This window comes from Aquarana catesbeiana, linkage group LG03, assembly GCF_042186555.1.
Source record: "Aquarana catesbeiana isolate 2022-GZ linkage group LG03, ASM4218655v1, whole genome shotgun sequence".
Taxonomy (NCBI): Eukaryota; Metazoa; Chordata; class Amphibia; order Anura; family Ranidae; genus Aquarana; species Aquarana catesbeiana.
The window spans coordinates 327,489,951-327,503,858 of record NC_133326.1 but is presented as its reverse complement, the minus strand read 5'-3'; the positions used below and the strand labels follow the sequence as shown (position 1 = coordinate 327,503,858).

General features: G+C 43.9%; 1 protein-coding gene across 2 annotated transcripts in view; it reads left to right on the top strand.

Annotated features, from left to right (window-relative positions):
- The window catches only part of HK3 (hexokinase 3), a 172,434-nt gene that overhangs the window by 138,089 nt on the left and 20,437 nt on the right, over nt 1-13,908 (top strand). For both annotated transcript variants that reach the window (XM_073620473.1, XM_073620474.1), the window contains exons 13-16: nt 4,356-4,475; nt 6,410-6,505; nt 6,584-6,683; nt 6,793-6,976. In XM_073620473.1, the coding sequence (XP_073476574.1) occupies nt 4,356-4,475; nt 6,410-6,505; nt 6,584-6,683; nt 6,793-6,976 (500 nt within the window). The remainder of the gene's footprint in view (nt 1-4,355; nt 4,476-6,409; nt 6,506-6,583; nt 6,684-6,792; nt 6,977-13,908) is intronic.

The window sequence follows — 13,908 nt, the reverse complement described above, 5'->3', positions numbered from 1 at the left end:
CGCGGGTGCCCGACGGACATTGCGGCCGCCGGGCATGTGCACCAGGACCAGAGCGATGCACCGTGACCTGGGCTGCCTGGAAGACTGCGCCGTCATATGACGGCGGCCCAGAACAACAGCTGAACCGTCCCGCTGTCATATGACGGCGGGCAGCAAGTGGTTAAATATGGCCACCACATTGACCCTGTGCCAATCCAGTGGTACTATTCCAGTTAAGGAGTTCCTAAAAATTTAACAAAGGCCTTGAAATGACAGAGCTCAATTCTTTTAGGATCCGTGGGTGGATGCCATCTGGTCCAGGTGCTTTATCCACCTTTATTCTGTCTAAATATTTCTGGACCATATCCCTTTTCAGCCATTGTGGATCATTTGGGGCTGTGTCAATACCACCACTATGGACATGAGCTCCCCCATGCTCCTTTTGTATACAGAGCTGAAGAAAGTATTTAATAAATTTGCCTTCTCTTTGTCCCGTTACCCACTCTAGATTATTTTGGGCCTACATGCTCAGACCTGACCTTTTTACTATTAATATATTTGAAGAATTTATAAATTGTACCAAAGAGGAATAGCGTTCTTTGATACGCTTTTTGTGGCAGAAAGTGTGCCGGGAGCACAAATTAATCTCCACATGTGTGCTCGGTATGGAGATCAAATGACTCTACGAGAGAGAAATTTAATGGGCATTTATGAAACGCCAAGCTTATATTAGCGCCATCTGATTTATTTATTTTTTTTTCCCATCTTTTTGGACCGCTCAAAGAAGCTTTAAAGGGAAGACTTTACTATATTGTATTTACAAAATTTCTGATCCTTTTTTTCATTTTATATAATAAAAAAAAAAAAACCCAGTGGTAATTAAATTCACCAAAAGAAAGTTCTCTATTTGCATAAAAAAAAATTATAAAATTTAATTTGGGAACAGTGTTGCATGACCCCGCATTTGCCAGTTAAAGTAGTGCAGTGCTGAATAGCAAAAATTCGGAATAGTAACCTTCAATGTTATATACTGAGGAAAGTTCAGCAGAATTATTCCCTCTATTAAACGTCTTGCTGTTAATGTTAAATTGGTGCAAATATATCTGCTGCTGACCAATTGTTTTGCCATTTTAGTTTGGGGAGGGGGGGAAGCCATGTGGTGGGATAAGTGTTTTTTTTTTTTTTTTTTTTTTATAAATTGCTTTGTTCCAACAGATAGGAAATTTATTTCCAAATCAACCCTTCTGTAAATCAATGCACAGTTATAATACAGCTTTTAATATAGTATGCTATATCACATCAGAAAACATGACAAATCTTGCATAAAAAGAATGCAAAATATGACCAATAAATTAGGCTGGAATTTTACATGTACAGTGCCTTGAAAATGGTATTCACACCCCTTGAAATTTTCCACATTTTGTCATGTTACAACTAAAAATGGAAATTTTATTTTATTGGGATTTTATGTGATAGACTAATACAAAGTGGTACATAATTGTGAAGTGGAAGAAAAATTATAAACAGTTTTTTCTTAATTTTTTACAAATATCTGAAAAGTGTGGTGTGCATTTGTATTCAGCCCCTTTTATACTGATAACCCTAACTAAAATCTAGTGGAACCAACTGCCTTCACAAGTCACCTAATTAGTCCACCTGTATGTAATGTAATCTCAGTATAAATGCAGCTGTTCTGTGAAGCCCTCAGAGGTTTGTCAGAGAACATAATAAACAAATGGTATCATGAATGCCGAGGAACACACCAGACAGCTCAGGGATAAATTTGTGGAGAAGTTTAAAGTGGGGTTAGCAGTGGCGGATGGTGAAGTTTTAGAATGGGGGGCACCAGACACCACCCTTTTTGATCACTCTCACTTCTCATAAGCCCCACCCTTTATAGAATCTGCCCACTCTGTCCCCTGTATTACACTTGCTTCCACCCATAGTGTTAGGAGTATACAGTCCCAGAATCGCAGATCAGGGTATACAGTCCCAGAATCGCAGATCAGGGTATACAGTCCCAGAATTGCAGATCAGGGTATACAGTCCCAGAATTGCAGATCAGGGTATACAGTCCCAGAATCGCAGATCAGGGTATACAGTCCCAGAATTGCAGATCAGGTCCTCATCATGTATAATACACCCATCATCATATGATGGATATATTATATGATGATCAACATCCTCATCATTGTGATTTTGTGTAATACACCCGGCGGCTGGCGTCATCGCTATCCTCATCCAGTGAGTGACCAGGACATCCGGCCAGGTAAGTGGTAACTAATACTCCTTGAATTTTTTTTTTTTGTTCTTAGCAAGTTGCAAGTGAAGTTTCAGTTTGAATCCTGAGGATTAAACTGACACCTCAATGCAAACAGAATGGGTGTCAGTTACACCTCTGTCACCAAGCATTTAGCAAGTCAGCTTTTTATGCCCAGTGTAAGTAAATCATGGAGACAGTGAGCAGACTCCAGACGATAGAATTTCACTTTATATAAGATTTATTGAAAGGATAGAGGAAAGCACTAGTGTAGCATGTCCTTGCAGCAGATGAGAAATGGTTAACACTCACAGCTCCTACATGGATGTCAGCAAGTCAGAGCGATCATAATATAGAGAGCAGAGAGCTTTACCAACTCAACTTTTCACTTTTACTTCCAGCTTGCTGTTCCATCACATGAAGTACTGTCTGTGAACTCCCTCCCACATCAGATGTATTTACGATCCAATCCGTAGCTCAAAGTGTAACACGAGCATGGAGCTGCTGTGTATTCTTCTCTGCCTGCCTGCTCTAGCTCACACTAGATAGTCCACCTGTCTTAAGTCCGGTGTCTTGCCGAGAAAGTTCCCCCGGCGGATAAGGACCCCCCTGTACTGCACATGCGCAGTACGAACAACTACAGAGCCGCCAAAAGTCTCCGAAGTTGAACAGCTGATCGTCAGCTCTACACGCGCCTGCGCACTGAGTCCAGGTTCAAGCCCCACTATCCAAGTGGACCTAGAGTTAGAATAAAACTATGCCGAGTGAAGCGAGGCCATGCCCAAAGCGTGGTGAGCCTACGAGGGGCCCTGTTACAGGCGCCGTGTACAGCTGACTCACAGGTGTTAAGCTTCGGCTGTTTTTGGCGGCTCGTACTGTGCAATCGCTGCGCCTGCACAGTACAGGGGAGTCCTTATGAGCCGGGGGGGAACTTTCTCGGCAGAACACCGGCTTCACCACGCTGATGCTGATGGCACTCCTTCTCAGTCCACTCTGAGCAGGGAAACCTCCAAGGGAAGGCACTGCCAATCAAAAACAAGGTAAGCATGATAACCATACGGGAGAAAGTATTCAGGCGTACTCCATTGCGCCTCAAGGCAGGTAAAAACCAGGCAAATGAAGCGTCTTGTCTGCAATCATGTGATTGCATAGACCTCACGCTTCCCACAGTGCACTGTGTCCGGGACCCGATGACGGTGCACTTAAAGGACCTCTTTCTTCTTCCTTCTTCTTTTTTTTTTAAAAAATGTATTTTTTTATTTTATTGTGACTAGGGGGCGGTGCCCATGCGCCCCCTATGGATGGGCCGCCACTGAGGGTTAGGTTATTTAAAAAAAAAAAAAATCTCAAGCTTTGAACATGTCATGGAGCACTGTTCAATCCATCATCTGAAAATGGAAAGAGTATGGCACAACTGCAAACCTACCAAGACATGTCCACCATGGCGACCAATGGAAAGGTTTAGATCAGGGGTCTTCAAACTACGGCCCTCCAGTTGTTCAGGAACTTCAAACCCCATCATGCCTAGTCATGTCTGTGAAAGTCAGAGTTTTACAATGCCTCATGGGAAGTATAGTTCTGCAACAGCTGGAGGGTCGTAGTTTGAGGATCCCTGGTTTAGATGAAGGCATATTTATGGTTTAGAATGGCTCAGTTAAAGTCCAGACCTAAATGCAATTGAGAATCTGTGGCTGGAAAATTGCTGTTCAGACTCTCTCCATTCAATCTGACAGTTTGAGCTATTTTGCAAAGAAGAATGGGCAAAGATTTCACTCTAGATGTGCAAAGGTGGTAGAGACATACCCAAAAAGACTTGCAACTGTTATTGCAGCGAAAGGTAGTTCTACAAAGTATTGACTCAGGAGGGCTGAACACAAATGCATGCCACACTTTTCAGATATTTATAAAAAAAATTGGAAAACAATTTATAATTTACCTTCCACTTCTCAATTATAGACCAACACAAAGTGGCACATCACATAAAATCCCAATAAAATACATTTATGTTTTTGGTTGTAACATGAAAAATGGGGAAAATTTTAAGGGGTATGAGTGCAATTTGAAATAGCGCCACAAAAATTTGAATTGTGACTGTTTTAATCTTGGCTCTCTGCAGCTGTTTGACCACATTGTGGACTGCATCACAGAATTTCAGAAAGAAAATGGTCTTCTGGGAAAGAAACTACCATTAGGCTTCACATTTTCCTTTCCCTGTAAACAGACAAGCCTTGATCAGGTAAGATGCTTGCGATGTACTGTCCATCTACTAATATGCATCATATTAAGCTCCTTCAGTAATAGAATGTCCTGATGTACCCCAAGAACTAGGCAATTACCTCCTATATAGTCTAATTGCCAAAAAAAAAAAAAAAATTAAAGTTGGTTTTAAGTATTCCTAACATTTTGATTCATTTTTAGTCTACCAAAACCTATTGTTTTGTATAAACGTTTTCCAGATGCCATCTACTGGCATGCGCAAGATCTTCCAGACCTGCAAAAAAGATCACAGGAGAGCCGTGAGAGGAATAAAATGATGATCTGAACATCAAAATGAAGGTCCAGTTAGAGTCACGAAAAAAGAGCAGCGCTCTCCTTCAATTTAGTGCATTCAAATTATAGAACATAAATGTCTGAAAACCATGTAAAAATCATCTACATATAATACATTTACGCAAGTAAATTTATGCTTATCTTTCTTTAAAAAAAAAAAGTGTGTATGTGTGTATGTGTATGTGTATATGTGTGTATGTATATGTATATGTATATATATATATATATATATATATATATATATATATATATATATAATATATATATATATATATATATATATATATATATATATAATATTATATTACACACACAGTCCATGAATCAATGTCTGTGAAAAAGGGTTGCAATCCCATACACCAAAAATTCTTCAGTAATTGCCTCTGATGACCATAGTGCCCTTCACCCCACATATGGGTGTCCTCTCACCTGTTTGAATGCACCCAATGGGCTTTCTCAAAGGTTCAGGCTTTGAGAAACCCCATTGGGCGCTACGTGTGAGGTGGGCGGTGACATAATCCCTCTGGGACTAGGTGGAGCTGTGTTTGCCAAGGATTGTATTGTGAAATGCCTGTTTTTTACTTCTAAATTGTGAGTGAATTTATATATGGAAATCAATACTTTTTATTAGCGATTCGCACTATGGTTCTTGGTCCTCTTGCCTCCTATAGGATTGACACCATGCTAAGAGCTACAGATTTGGAGAGTACAGCCAGTGGGAGCGCTGCCACTTATAACACAGCAAAGCGCATATAGACCTCTTTTAATTAGTGAAGTCCATTCAAGCAGGTGAGAGGACACCCACAGGTGGGGTGAAGGGCACTGTGGTGATGAAAGGCAATTACCGAAGAGTTTTTGGTGCATGGGATTACAACCCTTTTTTCAATTTATTTATGGTCTGTATATAGACTTAAAAGAAAGATGGACTTGATATTTATTTATGCGCTATAATATAAATGCACTATATTGAAGGCAAGTGCCACACTTTTTTTGTGACTATATACAGTATATATTTTTATTGCATTTTTTGTACAGGTGGTTGGATACATAGTGGTGCTAACTGCTTCCTATAGTATATAGAGTTGAGTAATTGGTGGTTTATACACAGGGATAGCTTGGAAAGTTTTTTTCACATTTATATTCAGGTCCATTTGGAGCTAAATAGTCAGTTTTGAGTGTGTGTACCCTTCAGAAATGTAATAAAAGCAACCCTTTCCTGATAGACACATGGGGCTGCCATTGGCTAGCCCCTGAATATGCTGGCTGTCTGATTAGTACATTGACCAAGTAGGTTCAATAAGCCTTGAGTCACTGACTAGGAACGAAAAAATATATAAATAAACAAACTTGCGCTGTGGAAAAAATATATATGCGAAAAGACTGTAGCTGCTGTACACAAAGTGCGACTGACCAGGAATGAGCATGCATATCTGTAAAATTGGAGTCCGTCATCCTTATTTTCATACTTTTTTGTTCTAGGTAAGGGAAATAAAAGTATTAAAGCAAGAGGGTAAACCGGAAAACTAATATATTTTAAGAATAGGAAGTAACAATTGGAACCTCTGTGTGGTTGTCTGGGAAAAATTCCTTTAATGCTTTTGTATGCTGTTTCTTTTCCAGGGCATCCTAATTTCATGGACAAAGGGTTTCAGCGCATCTGGATGTGTGGGGGAAGATGTTGTCAGGCTTCTTAGGGAGGCAGCCAACCGAAAAAATGTATGCGTTATACTTTCACTTTGTCTTCCTTGTGTATGAAATCCCAACCTGCTATTAATGGTGAATTTTATTTGGCAGAATCATGATTTCCGTGTGGTAGCATTGGTGAATGATACAGTAGGAACAATGATGTCCTGTGGATATGATGATACAGCCTGTGAAATTGGACTGATTGTTGGTAAGATGTGCTGTATATAAACTATAGTTTAGCACAGGCCATCAAATTGGGTGAATTTTTATGTTATGCACATTTGGATTTAATGGCTGAAGTTTCTTGTCTTTTATAGGAACAGGGACTAATGCTTGTTATATGGAAGAGATGAGGAATGTGGAAGTGTTGGAAGGTGGCGAGGGACGGATGTGTATCAATATGGAGTGGGGGGCTTTTGGAGACAATGGGTGCCTTGATGATATTGCCACTTCATTTGACAACGATGTAGATACGTTTTCAATAAATCCAGGAAGACAAAGGTATGTAAAGATGGTAATAATATCTCTCTCGTGCATTTCTTATATTGCATTAAAGCGGAGTTCTGCCTGCCCCATACTGTAGCTGCTGACTTTTAACATTAGGACGCTTACCTGTCCTGTCCTCCAGCAATGTTGGCACCACAGCCGATGTTTACATTGGCTGGTCGGGTGCTGCCGTCGTCATTGCAGGTAAGGGAACCCAGCAGTGTAGCCTTTTGACTTCATGACTGGGTCCCTACTGAGCATGTGCGAAGCTTGCTGCGCTCTCTCACTGGCCCGGCAGAAGAGGTGCAGGAGGGGAACCTAGCTGCTGATGCAATTCCCCACGGCCCAGTCTCCTGGAAGTGGGGACAGTGTACCTGTAAAAAAACAAAAAAACAGGTACCTGCTCCCCCCAAGGTGCCAAGCGTGGATGAGAGAAGATGAGCAGAAGTTCCACTTTTGGGTGGAACTCGGCTTTAAGACGGTTTTTAGGTTTACTTCAGCTAGACTGTTTAAGTGTTATAGTATTTGATACTAAATGTAATAACTTCCCTTTGGGATTAATAAAGTATTCTAAATCTGTGTATGTATACATTAATACAGGGTTTAGTGATCAAAAAGAAAAAGTCTGTCTTAATATTAGAAACATCCCAAAATCCTTTCTTTTTCATACCTCATGGGACACAGAGTCAGGCTAATATTCATTACCTACTGGGTTATACTCCATCTCCAGGTGAATGGACACTGGCAGACCAAAGGTCTTTAGACAGGAAATGATCCCCTATATAACCCATCCCACACAGGAAGCACTTTTTTACCAGTGTCTGCAAGGTGGATGGCATGGTTTGTTTGGTCTATCTGAGCTCCAGGTCTCTAGTCCCACAAACGGTTCTTAAATGAATCAAGGGCTTGACCGATTGGGTCCATTTGCCACAGGCTTTATATACTTAGAAAATGGTACCCAAGCCTCACAAAGAAGACTCAAGATCCTGTGAGGTTTTGCCTGTAATGCGGTCTCTGGGCACCGGACCCCGCAACGTGGAATCCTGGACACCACAGCGCTAAGGCATTCCAGCAGAGTGCTGTACAGGTCCAAGGGAGTGGACCCTAAACATGAAAAGGGTACCCAGTCCTTGAAGGTTCTCAAGTGACAGGAACCTGGTGTGGAGGGTGAAGATTGGGCTCTTAGTTTCTAAGCTGCACTGTGCCTGGACGGGTAAGTGAAACCCCTTTCCTTTTTTATTGTGGGATATCCCAGTAATTGTACCAATCAGTCAAACTAGCTAGAGGCTGGGCACCTGTGTGTAGTGACCAGACGGGGGGAGTTTTAGGCTAGTTGTGTATTTTCTTTTTTTTTTTTTCTGCTTGTGTTTGGCTGTTTTTTACCCGTATGATGGTGCACGATAGTGCTCCATTTTGCCTTGGTTCACCAGGGCGCACTTACGTTCGCAAAAGTGCCACGATGCTCAGTTAGCAGCTTCACCACACATGCACAGTAGCCTTTTATCTGGGTGCACGAGGATTCGCGCAATATGCGAATACAGCCGCATGCGTGCGTGCGTGCGTGCGTACGCACGCACAGAATGTTCCGGCGCACACCCAGCTTTTTTAAGCTGTGTAGGCCAAGCATGCGGTGCTTCCAGAAGGCAGCTGTGGGACACAGAGCAGGCTCCGAACAGACAATTGCAGCGGTTCATTTTTCCTTACTCTGGTCACGTGAGTCACCAAGTGTTGCTTGGCAGGCTAAAGGTGCTTAGCAGGATTGTTGTATAGGGGCTTGGCGAGCCCTATTAAAGGGTCTCCCTTCTGAGGTGTTTTAATACTACACCCAAGTACTCTCTTTTTGTTGCTGGTAAATGTCTTCAAAAAAGAGGAGCTGGACTAACGCTACAGGCACACTGATGTCATCAGTAGTTCCTGACGAACCTAGTCATATCCCTAGTGTTGTATCCCCTGAAAGACCAGGCTTCTGGGCAATCTGAACCGCTGCGCCTATTTGGTATTGTGCCTATAGTCAACGCTGCTGATTCGCTCTTTATCACTAAGGATGAACTGTCCTCGGCCCTAGCCAGATTGCTGGCATGATTGGCTCCATCCAGCAGGGCAGCAGGAAACATGACAGATCCCCCTCCCCAGAGTCTAGTCTGGAGCAGAAATGGGCTGAGGATGGGGAAGAGCTTAAAGCTCAGGACTCTGTGGTAGGGCCCGGCAGATGAGTCTGCTTCCGAGCAATCTGGACAAGAAGATATTCAGTTGATGTCTGCCTCTGTCGCAGAGGCTTTTGATCCTGACTCTGACTGTAATAGTTTGTTCTGCCTTTACGTTGCCTCTTGCAGAGGTGGCTGAGCCCCCCTGGTCCTCTTTGGGATCCCTGAGGCCTCTTCAGGCCGCACAGGCTTTCCCTCTTCAACCCCTGTTGGAATAGGCAGTGTATGCTAATTGGGAACATCCTGACAGGATTTTTGTTCCTCCTAAGAGGTTTTCTCTTTTATATCCCATGGATAAAAAGTTCATTAAAAAAATGGAGCATGCCAGCAGTAGATGCAGCAGTCACTAACTTAAACAAGAACTTAACTTGTCCGGTAGATAATGCACAGGGTTTGAAAGACCCTGTTGACAAAAAATTGGAGTCATTATTAAAGGCTTCCTTTTCTTTGGCCAGTTCAGCAATTCAGCCAGCTGTTGCAGCAATTGGTATCTGCCAGTCTGTAAAGGATCAGGTCAAAAGGCCTGATAGGCGTATCCAGGAGGATGATCTGCCTGAACGTAAGACAGATTTCTTGAGCGCTGTGTTTTGCTATTGACGCCTTAAAGCAAGGGTCTTCAAACTATGGCCCTCCAGTTGTTCAAGAGCTAAAATTCCCATCATGCCTAGTCATGTCTCTGAATGTCAGAGTTTTACAATGCCTCATGGGATGTGTAGTTCCGCAACAGCTGGAGGGCCGTAGTTTGAGGATCCCTGCCTTAAAGGATTCAATACAGCAGGTTTCTCGTTTCGGCTCTCTCGTCTGTACATATGCGCAGACTCTTGTGGCTTAAGAACTGGTCAGCCGAGCTTCCTTGTAAAAAGTTATTGGTAGGTTTCCCTTTTCATGGGGAACATTTGTTTGGTGATCATTTGGACAAATATATCCAAAATATTTCCGGAGGAAAGGGTTCTCTATTTCTTGTGAAGAAAAGCACCAGACATACCTTGTTTAAAACCTCAGGGACAGCTTCCTCAAATGTCTCGGCGTCAAGGCGGTTCCGCCGCCAACTGGGTGCTAGGGCCAGGGGCAAGCTGCAGAGCCAGAGGAAGCACTGGGTCCAAGATTCTTCTAAACCCAGCACCAAGCCCTGCTTTTGAGGGGACGCCCCCACTCCATTGAGTGGGGGGAAGGCTGCTGCACTTTGCGAACATTTGGAAAACAATAATTCAGGACGAGCGGGTAACCTCAATTATCTTGCAGTTACAAGCTAGAATTGCGGGGGGGGATCCCCCTCAGGTTTTTTAAGATGCAGCGCTCCCTCGGATCCTCCAAAATAAACTTATTGCTTCAGGTTGTTACCCTGAAAAATCTATATTTAAGATTTTTCATATCTCATAGATATGATATGGGTTAAATAAGAGTTCTTTTCGACCAAGAGTGAAAGCTTAAAATATAATAACATTTATTAGGAAGCAGTTGAAAGTCTAGCTAATGCACAATCATCTATCTATCTTCTTACACCAAGGAAGAAAATATTAGGTTGAAATAAAGTATTTACATGAAGGAATACAGGGTATATTCCTCAATACAGTAATCTACACACATATTTAGTTACAAGTAAAAGGGCATTCCTTTCCCATAATTATCCATCCTCACCAAAGTTCCTTTCAGCTTGCTGGTCTATCAGAAAGAGAGCGATACCTCCCCCTTGGCTCTGAGTATATCAAACCAAGCTGATGTCTCATTGGTTGGCCTAGCTTGGATCATGATTGGAGGGCTTACTCCATAAGTCGGCCCCCTTTTATGCAAATCCTTGTGACTATGTTGGCCAAGTGTGTTAATTGCATTACAATCTATGGTATGTGTAGATTGCACATGCTGCCCTGGGCTGGAAGATGCCTTAACCTGGCCACTAGGCCTTCTCCCATCTAAGAGCTCACAGCTCTGTTGTACATTGGTTGCGGGTGGAATGTGTTCATTAGTTTTAATTTTGCCAATGAAAGCAGCCACACTCCTGAGGGTTTTTACCGGTTGAATTGGATATACATGTGAAATCCCCTCACTTCCTTCACTATCAAACCCCAAACATGTTTGATTTCCTTGAGGAGAGGGTCTGGATCCTACCCGTGATGGGGAACTTGTCTTGCTCCTCATTTGTGGATAGCTGGTCCCCATTGTTTGGTGGGTCTGTGACCATGGTGCATTCTCGATTTTCCTGTGGCTCCGCGATTTCTCCCATCGCCACAGGAAAAGTAGAATTAGGACCCATATCTTCACCTCCCCAGTACTCTTCATATTCCTCTGTGTCCCCAATTTCATAGGCACAAGTAGGTGCTGTAGCATTAGTATGTTCACATCTGCTAGCCATAGCCACCTGTCCTTTAAGAATTGAAATTGTTTGTAGCAACTGTGACTCTGTTTGCGTGCAATGTGTGTGACCTATACTTTTTCCTTGCTTAGCTTCATGTAACTGATTTTGGACTACTTTATATGCAATCGTTATGTGGTCCAGTTCAGTTTCAACTTTAGCTAGCATGTTTTTACGTATATTGTACCACTTCGTTTTGAGCCAATTTTGTAATTTTTTACATTTTCCTCCTGTGAGGCATTAACCATTTGATTAAGGGTAATTAAGGCTTGCACTTGGTTATGTAAAGCTGTATTTTCCCTCTCAGAAATTGTAATATTTTTATTATAGACTATATCTTCTAATTGCTGTATTTTAGCATTCATAGCCATGCAAGCCGAATACATGCCTGCTACAGCTAAACTTTTGAGCTTTTTATCCTTTTTGGTTGTTTTAAATTGTTCTTCAAATAACTCTTGGACATAGTCCCAAGGCGAACTTTGTAATCTAGCATCACATGCAAATTCATTGCTCTTATATTTAAGAGTATACGTTGCTACAAACTTTTCTAGAGAGGACATGGCTGCCATTATCAACAAATAATATGCACAATTTCTAAGCTAGATTAAGTTAAATGTTCCCCTGTACTATACAGTCACTATAGAAAGAGGGAAAAAAACAATAAACAGAAACTCAAATAGAATACTACATCATCTAGTGCATCAAGGAGTGATTGTAGAGGTTCCATTATCCGAAAGGGACACAGGGTTTTACTCAAACCTGTTTTACGGTTCAGAAACCAAACTGGGACACAAGGCCCGTTTTGGACCTAAGATCCCTGAAAAAGTATCCTACTGATACAGTCCATAGTTGCCAACATTGCAAAAAAAATTCAAAAATTCGAGACACATTTTTGAGATGAATGAGGGGTGGAGGAAGAAAGAAAGAAAGAAAGAGGGAGAGAAAAACAGAGAAAGAAAGAGGGATGGAGTGATAGCAGGCCCAGATCCTACACAACAGTAGAAATATATGTGTATTCCAGAAAGTTTAACAAATCGGCAGATAAAGATACTCCAAACACCTGGTGTTAGTGCTCCAATCATCCCGACACCAAGGTTGCTGTGGTGTCAGGATGATTGAAGTGCATTATTTCTATTATTACATTGTAATATAGAATGAAATTATTTAACTCCCCATAATGCAGAATCAGTGGAAGCCCTGAGCGTGTCACCTGCCACCAGATGCCATCAGGTGTCCCCAGCAGAGTCCCCCCTTACATCAGGCATTTCCAGCTGACTCCTCCCTTACATCAGGCATTGCCAGCTGACTCCCCCCTTACGTCAGGCATTGCCAGCGGAGTCCCCCCCCCTTACATCAGGCATTGCCAGCGGAGTCCCCCCCCTTACATCAGGCATTGCCAGCGGAGTCCCCCCCCCCTTACATCAGGCATTGCCAGCGGAGTCCCCCCCCCCCTTACATCAGGCATTGCCAGCGGAGTCCCCCCCCCTTACATCAGGCATTGCCAGCGGAGTCCCCCCCCCTTACATCAGGCATTGCCAGCGGAGTCCCCCCCCCTTACATCAGGCATTGCCAGCGGAGTCCCCCCCCTTACATCAGGCATTGCCAGCGGAGTCCCCCCCCCCTTACATCAGGCATTGCCAGCGGAGTCCCCCCCCCCCCCTTACATCAGGCATTGCCAGCGGAGTCCCCCCCCCCTTACATCAGGCATGGCCAGCGGAGTCCCCCCCCCTTACATCAGGCATTGCCAGCGGAGTCCCCCCCCCTTACATCAGGCATTGCCAGCGGAGTCCCCCCCCCTTACATCAGGCATTGCCAGCGGAGTCCCCCCCCCTTACATCAGGCATTGCCAGCGGAGTCCCCCCCCCCTTACATCAGGCATTGCCAGCGGAGTCCCCCCCCCTTACATCAGGCATTGCCAACGGAGTCCCCCCCCTTACATCAGGCATTGCCAACGGAGTCCCCCCCCTTACATCAGGCATTGCCAGCGGAGTCCCCCCCCCCCCTTACATCAGGCATTGCCAGCGGAGTCCCCCCCCCCTTACATCAGGCATTGCCAGCGGAGTCCCCCCCCCCTTACATCAGGCATTGCCAGCGGAGTCCCCCCCCCTTACATCAGGCATGGCCAGCGGAGTCCCCCCCCTTACATCAGGCATGGCCAGCGGAGTCCCCCCCCCCCTTACATCAGGCATTGCCAGCGGAGTCCCCCCCCCTTACATCAGGCATTGCCAGGGGAGTCCCCCCCTTACATCAGGCATTGCCAGCGGAGTCCCCCCCCTTACATCAGGCATTGCCAGCGGAGTCCCCCCCCTTACATCAGGCATTGCCAGCGGAGTCCCCCCCCTTACATCAGGCATTGCCAGCGGAGTCCCCCCCCTTACATCAGGCATTGCCAG